This window comes from Apium graveolens, chromosome 2, assembly GCF_009905375.1.
Source record: "Apium graveolens cultivar Ventura chromosome 2, ASM990537v1, whole genome shotgun sequence".
Lineage (NCBI taxonomy): Eukaryota > Viridiplantae > Streptophyta > Magnoliopsida > Apiales > Apiaceae > Apium > Apium graveolens.
Window position 1 is genome coordinate 290,506,907 of NC_133648.1, and position 16,970 is coordinate 290,523,876.

General features: G+C 35.5%; 2 protein-coding genes across 2 annotated transcripts in view; one reads left to right on the plus strand and one right to left on the minus strand.

Annotated features, from left to right (window-relative positions):
• Nucleotides 1-1,186: 1,186 nt before the first annotated feature.
• On the minus strand, nt 1,187-1,855 carry LOC141701957 (uncharacterized). The gene has a single exon (XM_074505624.1). It carries the CDS (start codon nt 1,853-1,855, stop codon nt 1,187-1,189), a length of 669 nt encoding a protein of 222 aa, XP_074361725.1.
• A 745-nt stretch (nt 1,856-2,600) lies between these two features.
• Nucleotides 2,601-16,970, plus strand: part of LOC141701958 (uncharacterized) — a 32,271-nt gene continuing 17,901 nt past the window's right edge. Inside the window, exons 1-6 of the mRNA XM_074505640.1 lie at nt 2,601-2,870; nt 3,118-3,185; nt 3,421-3,487; nt 3,705-3,708; nt 4,640-4,708; nt 13,820-13,920. Of these exons, the coding sequence (XP_074361741.1) occupies nt 2,601-2,870; nt 3,118-3,185; nt 3,421-3,487; nt 3,705-3,708; nt 4,640-4,708; nt 13,820-13,920 (579 nt within the window). The remainder of the gene's footprint in view (nt 2,871-3,117; nt 3,186-3,420; nt 3,488-3,704; nt 3,709-4,639; nt 4,709-13,819; nt 13,921-16,970) is intronic.

Sequence of the window (16,970 nt, forward strand, 5' to 3'; positions counted from 1 at the left end):
CAGTAAGGAAATAACGGCTACCTTGATGAGATTCGTGAGAATACGGTCCTCATAGATCAAATGAATCAATTGGAAAACATGCTCTACACGGTTGTGACTCAAAGAAAAAGGCAATTTGGTTTGTTTTGAAAGTGGACAAATAGGACAACTTTTATTGCTATTATCCAAAATATTGCTTTTGAGTTCATATATTTAATGCAATACATCATTGGAGGCATGACCTACCCGTAAATGCCAGAGAGCACTAAGCTTGTGTTTGGTTGTCACACTACTCACCAATTGTACATCGACCTTGTCAAAACCAGTTCTCAAAGAACAATCCAAATGATAAAGACCATCAACGAGTTTACTAGATATTAAAGGAATTATGAATTTGTTGTTATGAAACTCGGAATGTTCAGGCAAAAACATGACACTTCCTTGTGAATCAGACAATCATATGGAGACAGAGAACACATTATATCCAAAGGTAGGTACAAACAAAATATTATGCAACTCAATGTGATATAGTAAAAGTACATGTTTGATGAACCAGAATAGTGGTACCATTAGGAAAAGCTAAGTTGATAGGAGTTGATAGATTTTGCACATTTTGCAACAAATCAAATGAGCAACAGATATGATTTGTGGCTCCTGTATGAGGAATTTGAGATAACCAGACTAGCTCTTGAAGTAACCGTACCAGCCAAATGATCTTCTGGACTCTCTGTACCTTTTGGATTCCCCATAAAGAAACTCATCATTTGGCTTATCTGATTAATTTGATTATGCATCTGACTAATATGATCAGGAGATGATCCAGTTTATGTAGAATTGACTTGAGACTGTTGTTAGGAAAACTCCTGAACTGAGATGGAGGAAGATGTGAAGCTGAACCGAGCTCTTTCTTCTTTTTCCAATTTGGTGGATAATCAATGATTTTGAAGCAATTCTCTTTAGTAAGTCCATTGTAATTGCAATAGGAACACTTGATAATAGGTTTCACTGCACTATAAACAAAAGGCTTCTTGGAATTACTAGTACCACTAACAACATCTATATTTGCTATTAAGGAATTAGCAAGAGGATTGAGCAGTGCCTGATGTCCCTGACGTGTCCTTTCATCCTGTTTTACAAATGCATAAGCCTGTGAAACTGTAGGCAATGAATTCATCATGAGAATCTGACCTCGAATAGTTGAATTACTCTAATGAAGACCCATCAGGAACTGCAGTAACTTCCTCTTCTGATCTCGTTCAATCTGAACCTTATGAGCTCCACAAACACATGCCACAGTAGGTTGAAGAACATCATACTCATCCCACAAGCCTTTCAATTTGTGAAAATAAATCTCAACATATTTATTCCCTTGTTCACCACTATGAATGTCTTTAAGCAGCTGAAACACTCTATGTCCACTAACGCCAGAGAAATGTTCTCTCAATTCATTCCACACTTCTGGGGCAGTGGTGACATAATTCAATCCTTCTGATATGTCATTTGGTACGAAATTAAGAATCCAGGTAATGACTAAATCATTAACTATCTCCCATTGTGCACACAGTGGAGAGTTAATACCTGGTTTTGGATACGAACCATTAACCAAAACATATTTGTTTCGTGCATTGAGAGTGATCTGCATCGATCGACTCCAAGGTGCATAGTTACCTGGACCGACGAGTTTCTTAGCAAGTAAAAACAAGCCTGGATGATCCGTGTTATGGATGAACAACAGATGTGCATTACTGTCTACTGCTATATTACCGTACGATTGAAACTCAATCTGTTCGCGATCTTTATCAGCATCAGTATTATCATCTAAATGACTACTCGAAGCTGTGTCGTTAACACTTTTGTTTAAATTGTTGTTCGACATGACTGAATCAGCATGTTTTTGAGAAATAATTTGTCAATTTGTTATACAAAACAAGTCTAAAAGATTATAGTTTGAGAAATAATTTTACGATCGATCTAATCAAAACGATTATAGTTTCAAATACTAATCGATGAATTAGTTAACAATTCTGTAAGTAAAACTAGGGTTAGATGCGTTAAAAATTGACGGCTTAATTACTTCGTCAATGGAGATCGGAAATGTTGCAGCTAATCAGTGCAGAATAGAAAGCAAAACGAAGAACACGCAGTTGCGATAAGATCGTAAACAGTTGTGTCATAACTTTGATACCATAATATATTTAGTAACAAATGTTATGTAAATATGTATATAAAATGAAGAAGAAGGAGAATATATTTCAATCAAGTTTGAGTTCTAAAAATCACAATATTGGAGTATTTACAGATAAGTACAAATGTTAACACTTTCTAACAAACTAACAGAATGACTATAGCGGACAATTAATCACTAGTTCCAAACAGGAGTGTCCAACTCTTTGCTAATTTGAGACTTAATAGCATGACCCATAGCAACCTAGGTCGAGGTTTCAAGTTAACCAACACAGACATGTGGCTTGATATTTTGCTACATGTATCAGATTGATTTTAGTTATATTAAAAAAATTGGAAGATAAGAAAATAGTAAAAGTATTTTTGGTAATTTCTTAAGTAGCACTATGCAATAAATAAATGCATATTGATCCAATTTCGCAACTTGATTACCAAGGATGCTGATGCATTTTGTTCTTCTGTTGCTTGCTGCATTAATCTATGCATCCACTCAACCCCGACTCGTTAATTCGCACGAAGAAAAAGGTGAGTGGAGCTGCGACTCACGCTCTGATGTCCGAGTCAATGCCGAGTTGAGGCCTGGAATCGTCACTCTCGATGGCCATGCTCATGATTGGAAAAATATTCATGGCTTTGAATTTCCCCTCCTTATTGCTGTGGACCCAGATCCTGAAAGTGAATATAATGGTGGAAAAATGACTGTTAAGGTTAATCTTTTCGTATTCTGTTTTTAAAAGATTTTATTACTTTTAAGATTGTTATGATGTTAGTATTATATTGTGAAAATTAATGTGATTAGGGTATTTTTGGTTTAAATATTCTCGAAAATTTAGTCTTGATAAAATGATACTACGTGGTAATAATTGACTGATTGGTTTTGTAAAAGCTTGTTTCTTGGTTTAAGTTTAGAAGTTGTATATTGATAAAGTTTATGTTTTTTTTCTTGTTTGCAAGGCTTTGCATGATGGTCATGATGTATTCTTTTTGTTGCAAGTAGATGGCGAATATGCATATTCTAAAGGGTATGTTTTATTTCTTTTTCGTAATTGTTTGTTAGAAGTTGTTTGCATTATCTATGTTCGGATGCAATGCTAGTCCTTAATTATATATAAGATTACTTGAATTATAACTATTTTTATGTGTACATCCCCTTTTGGTCAAGCTGCATTTTCGTGGATGATGATAAAAGCAGTTTTATTTCACACAAGGACAGTAGATTCATACTAGTTCTTATTTATTTTTTTCAACTTACTGCAGGAAAAACACTGAATGCCCGTCCGTAGCTCTTATGTTTCAAATCGGTGAAAATGCATCTTACCATAGAGTGAGTTGTTCAATACAACAATATAATCTCTGACCTGAAGCTGTTGTAAAACCAAATAATTCATTATTTCCTTTTTCCTTGTAGAAAATACCAAACTTTAATGTACCTTGCAAGTAGCTTAAAATTCTCTTTGCCGCTGAGTAATAAACTCCTGTAGGTCTTGAGATATACCTGTTCAATAAGCTAACCGCATACATAATGTCCGGCCTCGTAATAGTCAGGTACATTAAGCTTCCAATCAGCTATTAGAAAAATGAGCCATCCATCTCAACACCATTTTCATCTTTAGAGATTTTTTTGTGAGTTGAGTTCAAATTTGATAAAGCCTTATGACTCGAATTTAATACATATATATCATCAAAGATATTAGAAATTGAGTTTAATAGTTTTGTGCTGAGTTTTCTACTGGGTTCAAAATAAGTATATTTTAAAATTTTGAGTGGTTTGAACTCGAGTTGTTCTCAACTCAGATTCGATAAGTTATAAAATCAAAAAGAAAAAGTTCGGACTACGTAACCAAAGATTTTCACTCTACTTGGTATGAATAACACCCTAAAACAAATATAAGGTGAAACCAACCAATTTAATTTATACATCTATTTAAGTAATTTATAATATTTCTTTTTATCATCAGATGTAATTAAAGTTATTTGCCGATAATTATTGGGGCCTAAATTTTATTGTTATTTTAAACCTTTTTAGTGTAAAAAAGGGATTTTAAAATTCTCAGTAGGGGCTATGCCCCAATCGGCTTTACATAGGTCCTCTTCACGTGTTTGTGCGTGCATGCACACTCATGTATGTGTTTTTTGTGTACATGGTTTCATATTGCAGTGTCGACATGTGCTCGTTTATGCAATGTATTCTATATCTCCAAACCTGATCAACTGATTGTAGTTCAGTGTGATTCAATATCTCCATCATACAGATATTGAGGTTTTGAAAAATCTATCCATTTAAAGAAACATATTTGACAAGAGTTACAGAGTCACTATCTTAATTTTTTGACTATCACGGAACGGTCCTTGTATATTTCCTCCACTCCTCTGCACATGTTTATGGCATACCTGGCATCTTAATTGTTTAAAGACTAACTTCAAGGTTTCTAAATCTCAATGATCTTTCCCATCTAATATGCTTACTTTAAATCAGGAAACAGTTCTAGTGGACAGAATGACTGGAGAGGGGCATGGTGGCATATTAGCTTCACTGTTCATTCAGGTAGCCTTTTATTTTATGTTTCTCAATGCCTCAGCTGGTACACTAATATATACTCCCACCGTCCCATAATACATGACTTCCTTTTGAAAAAATTACGCATATTAAGAAAAATGTTAGTTGGATAAGGTTTTTTATCGAATACACTTATTTAATGCATTGAAAAATGTGAATTGAGCTAAATTTTAAAAAGTCAAATCTTGGGAACAATAAATATAGAAATAGTTTTAAAAAATTACCCTTAAATTTGTATTGAAACAAGAGATGGACAAATAATTTGGGACAAATATTTTTTACAACATCTATATTGGGACCGGGACGGAGGGAGTAGAATAGAATTAATATGTTAAATCCTTTAAGATGCTAGGAAGAACAGATACTCTCTATTTTCCCCAACTCCTTGTCATGTCAAAGGTTGTCTTCTCCAGAGTAGTTTATTTATAGATACCTTTAATACTAATTCATAGAAATATATATTTTGTAATGTATCAATAAAAAGTAAGTCAGCTGTTTCTGATGGTGATGGATCAGTTATAATCATTTACTCCCTCTTTCTAATTAAATTCTCTACCTCACTTTTTGGCACGCTTTTTAATGTTTAAATATCATATAGTTGCATAATATTTTTTTTGAAATTTTTTTTTCCTGAATAAAAATTTAAACATTAAACTTTTATTCAGAAAAAAAAAATTTCAAAAAACTATTATGTAACTATACGATATTTGAATATTGAAATACGTGCAAAAAGCAAACGTAGATATCTCAATGGGACGGAGGGAGTATTAATTTGCTTCATTTCTTTTGTTACAATCATTGAGCTATGATAGTGTAATTGTAATTGTATCTGAAGTCATCGGAGAGATGTGATATGTTCTTGAATTATATAACCAGTGTTGATGCGTACATATAAAAAACTGCCACCCTAGCTTTTATATCGAATCTGTAGTTATTTAAGATATAAAGGCATTTCCTATCATAATAGATATGACTCGTCTATGGGTAATTAAATGTTAGGGGTTCGAGTCTCATTGGAGGCATGCGCGTGCAGTGGCGGATACAGGATTCTAGAGATGCTGTCACACTATCACCCATTTAGTATAAATACATTGTAGAAATTTGCACAATTCAACAATAATTCTTTGTGAAATTCGCACAAACACCTTCTAACCTTAATGTTCCTGTTACTAGATTAATGGATTTGATAACTAGAAATGAAGATGGAGATCGGAGAATCTCTTGACCTGGAGGTTGTATTCTCACAATTTAGAATTTAAAAATGAAAAAGTGGAGTTGGGACAATATGGAGAAGTCAAGAGGAGATACTGAGACCTGAGGGCTGAGAGGGCAGATCAACAAAGTCTTTGTTAGTACGTAGATAAAATTTCAAAAAACAATAAAAAGAACTAATGGTGTATCACTTGACACACCATGCTTGTGTTGAGAATCTCACTAACAAGTATAGCAACATAGAGGCAAGTGTATAAAGAATTTAACAAGTTTAGGCCAAGACCACAGTTAACAAAACAAAACATGCAGGTAAACAAAATCAGTAACTGAAATAACGTAGAGAGAAAGAAAGATGTACCCAAAACCATAGCTTTCAACAGTGACTGAAATAAAGGTTTACAGATACAAAACGCCAAGAAAATGATTACAGCTGAGTCACCAGGCCTTGCTCGAAGTCCTGGCTGCTCTTGAAGAGATTATTGCCCCCTACCTGCTGCGTTTGGGATGTGCGCAATATCTTCACCAGGATAAAACAGCTCGGAGTTTATGTTAACAGCAGCAACAAAACCTCCACTTCAACCAGCACCTCAGTCGCCGGAAAAATATCAGCACTTCAGTTCTTGTGGGGAGAAATGCAGAGAGGTTGAAGAGAAGAGATGAGAATGTAGTGTGTTGTATATTTATTCATTCAGTTTAGCCTCTATTTATAGGAGAGGAAAAATGAAACTGTCAACACACTTAATGTCTGAATTAAACTGCTTCATTAATAAAAAATAAAAACTGATCAGATTTTGAATTCATTAATGAAAAAATCAAAACTGATCAGCTTTTGAATTTAAATTATTTGTAACAGCTTTTCACATTAACACCCACATTATTATCAGAACTTAAGTTAAGTTCTTATTTAACTCCTCAGTACTTAAGTTCTGATTCGACTCATCAGTACTTAAGTTCTGATTCTGATATCAGAACTTGTTAAGTTCTGATTTTATTCATCAGTTCTTAAGTTCTGATTCTAATATCAGAACTTGTTACAGATCAGATTATTTGCAGGTTCAATATATTTAGACTACTTAGCCTATTTCAGAACCCAGCCCAATAATCCAATCACCGATAAATAAATTCGAATTAAAATAATTCTCAAATAAATAAAATCCTCGCCCAGGTCGCCTCGCGTACGCGAGACGCCGAGACATTCGCCCAAATCGCCCTTCGACCCGACCCGGTCCGATCCGGTGCGGTGCGTGGCGGGGCGGGCGCGCGTGTGTGTGTGTGTGTGCGTGAAGCACACAACAACACAATGGACCATCACACACCTTAGTAGTTGTATACTACTCATGTGGGTAATACCATATAAAGCACACAACCCCCTTTATTTATTTCAATGTGGGACAAACATTCTCAAATTTTCCAAGCTTTTCCAAGCTACTTTCAACTCTCATTTCATATGGATTTCATTTAAGAAAATTCTTAAAATCATACATGAAAATTTAAGTTCAAATATCATTGAACAATTTCCAATCATTAGATTTTAGGATTAACATCAAGAACATAATTAAATTAAGCTCTAAAATCCTAATTTTCTAACAATCCCCCACAAATCCATACAGAAATGTGATCAATTTCCCATCATGACTTGTTTTTCAGAGTCGGTACCCTTCCGGGTTTGAACCCTCCTAATTCCTCTACTTCAATGGCTATCAGACTCAGATGGAATGTTTCACCTTGAATCTTAATCCGTTTAGTATAACCATATTCCATAGACGACGACAAGTCAAAGGTTATGGTGCCAATCTATGGCTTTGAAACATTAATGGTCATGTCTCGATCCTGTTCGTCGAATGCTTCAAGGATTAACCCTATCCTCTAATTGCGACCACACAATTACATTCGCTTAGCTGGGCATCTTCAGAGATATACTGCCTCTATCTCGTCAAATGACTTGATCCCATTCAGAGTTTTAACACTCTTGCTTTTCTGGCAGTGTCAGTACCTTCTAGGTTTACAGGGGATAGACTCAGATACTATAGTATCATCTATGTAGCAAAGGTACTACCAACTCATCCTTACAGCTTGTTATTACCCATTGAATACACTTCGAGGGATCTCCTCTCATGTGTATTGGGTTCCCACTGTTGATGAATTATGATGGGTTGACAATCCCATCCCCAACCTTGACTTAAGGACCACTGCAGGTTCCAGTCCTTTAGTAAGAGGATGAGCTATATTATTCTGAGTTCCTATGAACTCTATAGCTATGATCCTATCAGTCACTAAACCCCTTATAGACTTGAGTCTAACTTGGATGTGTCTCTTAGTTTTAGCATTATGCTTTTTACTGCTAATCTTGTCGATAGTTGTTCGACTATCACAGTGAATAGCAATAGCAGGGAGCGGTCTGCTTACTACAGGTATTGCAGACATAAGTCCGTGTAACCATTCAGCCTCCGTCCCTGTGGCATCAAGTGCACACAACTCAGCCTCAAAAGTAGACCGAGTAACAATAGTCTGTCTGTTAGACTTCCAGGATATTGCTCCACCAGCCAAGGTGAACACGTATCCAGTCACTCCATTGGAACCAGACTTCTTAGCTATCCAACTTACATCACTGTACCCTTCAAGCACACCAGGAAATCTCCTGTAGTGTAAACTAAGGTACATTGTGCCTTTTAGATATCTAAGTATTCTATCAAGAGCATCCCAATAAGTTCTGTTTGGACAGCTTGTATATCTCGCCAATTTAGACACAGAATATGAAATATCTGGTCTAGTACAGTTAGCAAGATACTGCAAGCTCCCAATAATCTGAGAATACCTTAACTGAGACACAGGCACTCCTGAAGTATTCTTGACAAGGGCAACTTTCGAATCATAAGGTGTACTAGCGATTCTACACTATGAATAACCATATTTCTCAAGTATAGATTTCTCTATATAATGAGATTGAGTCAAGGTTATTCCTTCAGTGGACTGAATCAATTTGATTCCAAGAATCACACTTGCCTCACCCATATCCTTCATTTCAAAATGCCTTTTCAAGAATTCTTTAGTCTCGTTAATAATCTCAATATTGGTTCCAAACAATAAAATATCATCCACATATAGGCACAAGATAACACACTCATTACCTTTAACTTTAGTGTAGACACACTTATCACTTTCATTAATCTTATAACTGAAAGGCAATATAGTTTCATCAAACTTTTTATGCCAATCTCTGGGAGCTTGTTTCAAGCCATAGATGGACTTGATCAACTTACATACTTTCCTTTCATTGCCTGATGCAACAAATCCATCAGGCTGATCCATATAAATCTCTTCCTCAAGTTCACCATGAAGAAAAGCCGTCTTTACATCCATCTGATGAATGATAAGACCATGGACTGAAGCCAATGCTATAAGCATTCGGATTGTTACCATTCTTGCAACCGGAGAGTATGTATCAAAATAATCAATTCCTTCCTTTTGCTTAAAACCCTTAGCTACCAGTCTAGCTTTGTACTTATCTATTGAGCCGTCAGGGTTCAACTTCCTTTTAAAGACCCATTTGCACCCAATAGTAGAACACCCAGGAGGGAGATCAACCAACTCCCATGTTCCATTGGAAACAATAGAGTCAATTTCACTCTTGACAGCGCCCTTCCAGTGCCTTGACTCAGAAGAATCCATAGCTTGCCGGAAAGTTAAAGGTTTGTCCTCGATATTGTAAGTGATGAAATCACCTCCAAAATCCTTGACTATTTTTGCACGCTTACTTCTCCTTGGTTCCTCTAATTCCTTAGGAATAGAGCTACTACTAGGTTCCGCCCCCACATTTGTCATCTTTTCCACATGATCAGGAATAGAACTTGATGTGTGAGTAGGATCTTCCTCAGAAGTCGTTTCAGGTATTCCAGTCTTCATAGGGTAGACATCCTCAAAGAATGTCGCATCTCGAAATTCAACTATCGTGTTTGCCACTATACCATCTATGTCAGATTTTAACACTAAAAATCTCATAGCTGTAGTGGTTTCAAGATAGCCCAGAAAGATACAGTCAACAGTCTTTGGACCTAGTTTCTTTCTCTTGTGTTCAGGAACAAGCACCTTAGCAAGGCACCCCCACACACGAAGATACTTAAGACTAGTCATCCTGCCTTTCCATAACTCCAAGGGTGTTTTATCCATGTGTTTCAGAGGGACTCTATTCAAAATATGGCAAGCCGTATTTAGAGCCTCTCCCCACATGTATTTAGGCAACCCAGAGTTAATAAGCATACTATTAATCATATCTTTAAATGTTCTGTTCTTTCGCTCAGCAACCCCATTAGACTCAGGTGTGTATGGTGGAGTAACTTCATGAACTATACCATTGTTTGCACAAAATTCATTAAAAGCATTACTCGTATACTCACCACCTCTATCAGATCTCAATCTTTTAAGTAACTTACTAGTTTGTTTTTCTACTTCAGTTTTATATATAATGAATTTACTAAGTGCTTCATCCTTATGTCTAAGTAAATAAACATAACAATATCTACTACTATCATCTATAAAAGTAATGAAGTATCTAAACTGGTCCTTGGTCAACACACCACCAAATTCACAAATATCAGTGTGTACTAAATCTAACAAGTCTGAATCCCTAACAACGTTATGAAAAGGTTTCCTTATCTGTTTAGAAGACACACATACTTGACATTTAGAATTTTTTTCTATGGTATATTTTGGAATCAACTCTAAGTTCATCATGTTCTTAAGAGCACCAAAGTTTAAATGACCTAGTCTAGCATGCCATATATTTGAGGATTCAATACAATTAACAGTAGGAATAACATTATTATTCAAACTTCCCAAAATGGGATCCGCATTAATAACAAATAAACCATTTGACAAGTAACCCTTGCCAAAGAATGTACCAGTGTGAATAAGAACTACTTTATTACACTTGAACGAAATTTCAAAACCACTAGAAACTAAACAGCTTCCACTTATTATATTTCTACGCATGTCGGGAACATGATGCACTCTCGTCAGAGATAGAATACGTCCTGAAGGGAACTTCAGATCCACGTTTCCAACTCCATGTACTTGAGCAACACTAGCATTCCCCATCTTCACAGTCAGGCTATGACTCTATTGATAAGATACAAATAAACTAATATCAGCACAAATATGTACATTAGCTCCAGTATCTATCAACCATTCATTTGACAGATAGGTAGAAAATATCACAGGGTTGTAGGATACATACCGGTCAACATTGGTTTCAGAAGCCGTAGCCTCACCAACAACCATGTTCACTACAGGCCCACTTGCGGTTCCAAGCACAACATTTGCTTGTGCTACCTCGGTTTTCTTCGCTTTCTTCGTAGGGCAGTCCTTACTCCAGTGCCCAACCTGCCCACAAGACCAGCATGGTTTGTTTGCCTTGGGTTTCTTGGCCTTGTCCTTGTCACTCTTAGGTTTATTACTATTAGCTTTCTTAGCAAAAGCCTTCCTCTTTTGTCCTACAGTTGCTATGTTTACCTTCGAGGTACCGTGTTCAGTTGGCATCACATGTCCCTGTTTGGACTTGTGTTGTTCTTGTACCGAGATGTCCAGCATAAGGTTGGTCCAGGTGATCTCTCCTTTCTGTCTTTTCAGGGAGAGAGAGAACTCTTCCCAAGACTTCGGGAGTTTTTCAATCACACTCATCACCTTGAACTTCTCCGGGAGATTCATTCCAGACTCCTTCAAAGCATGCACTATCATCTCGAACTCATGCACCTGCTCAGTCATGGACTTATTGTCCACCAGCTTGAACTCGAGGAACCTTGCCACAGAATACTTTTCTAGACCTTGTGAGTCAGTATTATGTGTCTGGTCCAGCTTCTCCCATAAGAGTTTTGCAGAGTAGGCATCAGAAGAATAGACATCAAACAAAGTGTTTGTTAGTGCCGCAAGAATGGCCGCTCTAGCCACTCCATCCTTCTCAGCCCACTTCGCAAAAGCCTTAACTGTGTCAGCCTTCTCTTGATCCACTACTGGTTTCTCATATTCCACAACCGGCCACAGACCCTTTATAGTCAACCACAGCTTCATCCTTTTCTGCCAGCGAGAAAAGCCAATGCCACCGTTGAATTTCTCCGGTAAACCGGTTAGTTCAACAGCCTGTGGGAAACTATAGGCGGTCCAATCAATGGCCCCAACAGTTACACCCGAACTGCTACCACCACCAACGATAACCTCACTTTCGTTAACCATTATGCTAAATTCTAAATAACCAATAATCTCTTCAAGAATGTTGAGAATCTCACTAACAAGTATAGCAACATAGAGGCAAGTGTATAAAGAATTTAACAAGTTTAGGCCAAGACCACAGTTAACAAAACAAAACATGCAGGTAAACAAAATCAGTAACTGAAATAACGTAGAGAGAAAGAAAGATGTACCCAAAACCATAGCTTTCAACAGTGACTGAAATAAAGGTTTACAGATACAAAACGCCAAGAAAATGATTACAGCTGAGTCACCAGGCCTTGCTCGAAGTCCTGGCTGCTCTTGAAGAGATTATTGCCCCCTACCTGCTGCGTTTGGGATGTGCGCAATATCTCCACCAGGATAAAATAGCTCGGAGTTTATGTTAACAGCAGCAACAAAACCTCCACTTCAACCAGCACCTCAGTCGCCGGAAAAATATCAGCACTTCAGTTCTTGTGGGAGAGAAATGCAGAGAGGTTGAAGAGAAGAGATGAGAATGTAGTGTGTTGTATATTTATTCATTCAGTTTAGCCTCTATTTATAGGAGAGGAAAAATGAAACTGTCAACACACTTAATGTCTGAATTAAACTGCTTCATTAATAAAAAATAAAAACTGATCAGATTTTGAATTCATTAATGAAAAAATCAAAACTGATCAGCTTTTGAATTTAAATTATTTGTAACAGCTTTTCACATTAACACCCACATTATTATCAGAACTTAAGTTAAGTTCTGATTTAACTCCTCAGTACTTAAGTTCTGATTCGACTCATCAGTACTTAAGTTCTGATTCTGATATCAGAACTTGTTAAGTTCTGATTTTATTCATCAGTTCTTAAGTTCTGATTCTAATATCAGAACTTGTTACAGATCAGATTATTTGCAGGTTCAATATATTTAGACTACTTAGCCTATTTCAGAACCCAGCCCAATAATCCAATCACCGATAAATAAATTCGAATTAAAATAATTCTCAAATAAATAAAATCCTCGCCCAGGTCGCCTCGCGTACGCGAGACGCCGAGACATTCGCCCAAATCGCCCTTCGACCCGACCCGGTCCGGTCCGGTGCGGTGCGTGGCGGGGCGGGCGCGCGTGTGTGTGTGTGTGTACGTGAAGCACACAACAACACAATGGACCATCACACACCTTAGTAGTTGTATACTACTCATGTGGGTAATACCATATAAAGCACACAACCCCCTTTATTTATTTCAATGTGGGACAAACATTCTCAAATTTTCCAAGTTTTTCCAAGCTACTTTCAACTCTCATTTCATATGGATTTCATTTAAGAAAATTCTTAAAACCATACATGAAAATTTAAGTTCAAATATCATTGAACAATTTCCAATCATTAGATTTTAGGATTAACATCAAGAACATAATTAAATTAAGCTCTAAAATCCTAATTTTCTAACAGCTTGTACATACATCCGCCGTTGTGCGCGTGTGTGATAATCAGGGTAAGGGCCCTGCCAAACTGCTGCTTGCCTATCAATACAAAAACAGATATTCTCTTATAATGATATGTGCCAACTGCTTAGTGTCTTAAACTGTTTCTTTGACTTGCTTGTCTGTTTTCTCTCCTCCTCTTTCATACTCCTTGTATTTTTTTGGGGTCACACTTCCACTCCTTTCAGCTTATATGTGGTGTCTAGCAGGTTTTGTGGAGGAAGACAGCCCATATGCAGATGCAAACAAAAAGGGCACATATTATTTTGAGTTTTCAAGGCCTCTGAGAACAATGGATCACCTTCAACAGGTCGAAATTTACTCTTTATTTGTTGAAGTTACCCTGGCATCTTCATTTCATGAGAACCTATGCCTTGTGTTTGTCTTTTGTGCATTCTAGAATTGTACTCTTATATATACATGAAGGCCTAAGGTGAAATTTATTTGAGGCCTTCAATCTTAAAGATAAGATATACTTAGCATTAACAGATTAAGAAAACTTTACTTAAATTTTTATGGTAATTTTCTTTTTGTAATATATTTTTCTCTTTCTGGTGTCATTATGGATCGTAAATACATTTTGCCATCTAGTTCAAATTTTATTCCTGATGAAGCAATACCTGATGCTTTTGCATTATTCCATATGTTATGGATGTGTTTGATAAAAGACGAATCTTTTAAAACAGTTTGATGTATACTTGCATTATGTAAATTTTAATAGTATGATAAGTTTTTCCGTAATTTACTCAAGTAATTTGTTATATCTTATTTTTGTATCTGTATTTAATTGTTATGAGTTCAATCAAACATATTAACTTATACATTTTAATAAAAAAAATCAGTAAACAAATTTTAAATTTTAAAAACCTTAATATCTTTTTAACATAATATATTAGAATAAAACACAACTACTTATTTGTTAGAAGTACTTAACAATTGACCAATGACCTATTAATCTAGTGTATCCTCAAAGCGAACCATAAAAATTCCTGTTAATTGATTAGTCCAATTAGTGTCATGAAAATTGCTAATTGGACTAAATCAGTTGAGATACTGATCAAGAATTAATCGGGAGATGGGGATTAATCGGAACGACTAACCGACCATTGATCGGGTGTAATTATAATTTCATAAAAAATAATACAATTATCAAAATATTCAGATAAAATTTTCATTCGAAAAAATTAGAAATAACTAAATGACATTTAATATATTTTTATTGAGCTTCCTTACAACTTTATAATACAGCATGGTTATTAATATGATAGATAAATTCACATACATTATCCATTAAAATTGTTTAGGTCCATGTATTGATTACATAAACAAAGAAATGCAAGTGGGTTTTAGGTCCTGATAGGGTACAAGATACCCGGATAGGCGTCGACCTGGACTAAAGGGAGACATGTTCAACCGATCTGCTAAGGCCCCCCTCTCCCAGGCCAATCAAGCATAGGAGCCCAGGCCCGGGTCTATCCTACCTCCCGGATCCGGATCCGCCTGCCTACCCGGATCCGGATCGGGGCCAAAACCACAGTTAGGGTGGTCCCAGCAAGCACATGCACATCCCACATCCCACTACAAGAAATTTGCAATCACACAACACCTATGAAACAACGGTCGACCAAAAAACCGTTGCCCCAAATTAGGAGACGACGGGGAATTTTTTTTTTCAGCGAATAACTGTTGTTAGACAACATGTAGAACAACGGTTATAGCAGTTTTTCGAAAGACTTGTCTCTGTGGCATCCTCTTATCAAGGTAGACAACAGTTCTTAAATTGCACCGTTGTCATAGATCTTTAACATAACAGTCCAAAACCGTTGTTAATAAGCTAACTTATTGTAATCTCAGACAATGGTTTTGGACTAATCTGAAAAAACAGTTGTTACAAAATATACATATAAACAACGGTTTACGGAGTCTGTTGTATAAAGGAGTCAACAGAGAAGCATCATACAACGGTTTTACAATTTTGACAAAATAACTGTCGTCTGTTTACAAGAAATCATGGCACCACCTGATTGGTGGAAAATATTTCACTTGGATCGCTGAGTTGGCGAAATGAGAGTCGTTGATTGATTTTACTTGGATTGCTTAGTTGGAAGAATGAGAACCGTCGATTGTGAGAATTTATCACACAACGGTATTTTGCAGAAACCGTTGTGTAAAATCTAAAATTCAGATTGGTTGATAATTAGCGAAATAATCTTTTAAAATGACTTTTTAGACGATCAAACCTTACGGATGTTAACATATATTGATTTTAGCCATGTAAAAAAATAATAAAAAATTTCAAAATTTATCTTGCTTGACTTTATAAGGAAAATGAGGTAAAAGTACAACTTCCTAAAATAAGATTCGTTGCCGATTAACGAAATAAATTTTTCAAATAATTTTTTGGGCGATCCAACCGTACGGATCTTAACATATATTGATTTTAGCCACGTAAAAAAATAAAAATAAAATAAAATTTATCTTGCTTGAGTTTTTAAGGAAAATGAGATTAAAGTACAATTCTCTAAAACAAGATTCGTTGTTGATTAATGAAATAATTTTTGAAATAATTTTTTGGACGATCTAACCGTACGGATGTTAAAATATATTAATTTTAGCCATGTAAAAAAATTTAAAAAATTTTAAAATTTATCTTGCTTGACTTTATAAGAAAAATAAGGTAAAAGTACAACTCTGTGAAATAAGATTCATTGCTGATTAAGGACATATTTTTTCAAAATATTTTTTGGACGATCCAACCATACGGATGTTAAAATATATTTATTTTAGCCATGTAAAAAAATAATAAAAAATTTCAAAATTTATCTTCCTTGAGTTTTAAAGGAAAATGAGGTAAAAGTACAACTCCCTAAAACAAGATTCGTTGCCGATTAACGAAATAATTTTTTGAAATGATTTTTTCGACGATCAAATCGTACGGATGTTAACATAAATTGATTTTAGCCATGTAAAAAAATAATAAAAAAATTTAAATTTATCTTGTTTGTGTTTTTAAGGAAAATGACGTAAAAGTACTACTCCCTAAAACAAGATTCGATGCTGATTAACGAAATAAATTTTTTGGATGATCCAACCGTACGGATGTTAAAATATATTGATTTTAGCCATGTAAAAAATAATAAAAAATTTCAAAATTTATCTTCCTTGAGTTTTAAAGGAAATTGAGGTAAAAGTATAACTCCCTAAAACAAGATTCGTTGCCGATTAACGAAATAATTTTTTGAAATGATTTTTTCGACGATCAAACCGTACGGATGTTAACATATATTGATTTTAGCCATGTAAAAAAATAATAAAAATAAAATTTATCTTGTTTCTGTTTTTAAGGAAAATGAGGTAAAA

Coding starts and splice junctions, on each gene's coding strand:
- LOC141701957 (XM_074505624.1), bottom strand. CDS start 1,855: ATGTCGAACAACAATTTAAACAAAAGTGTTAACGACACAGCTTCGAGT.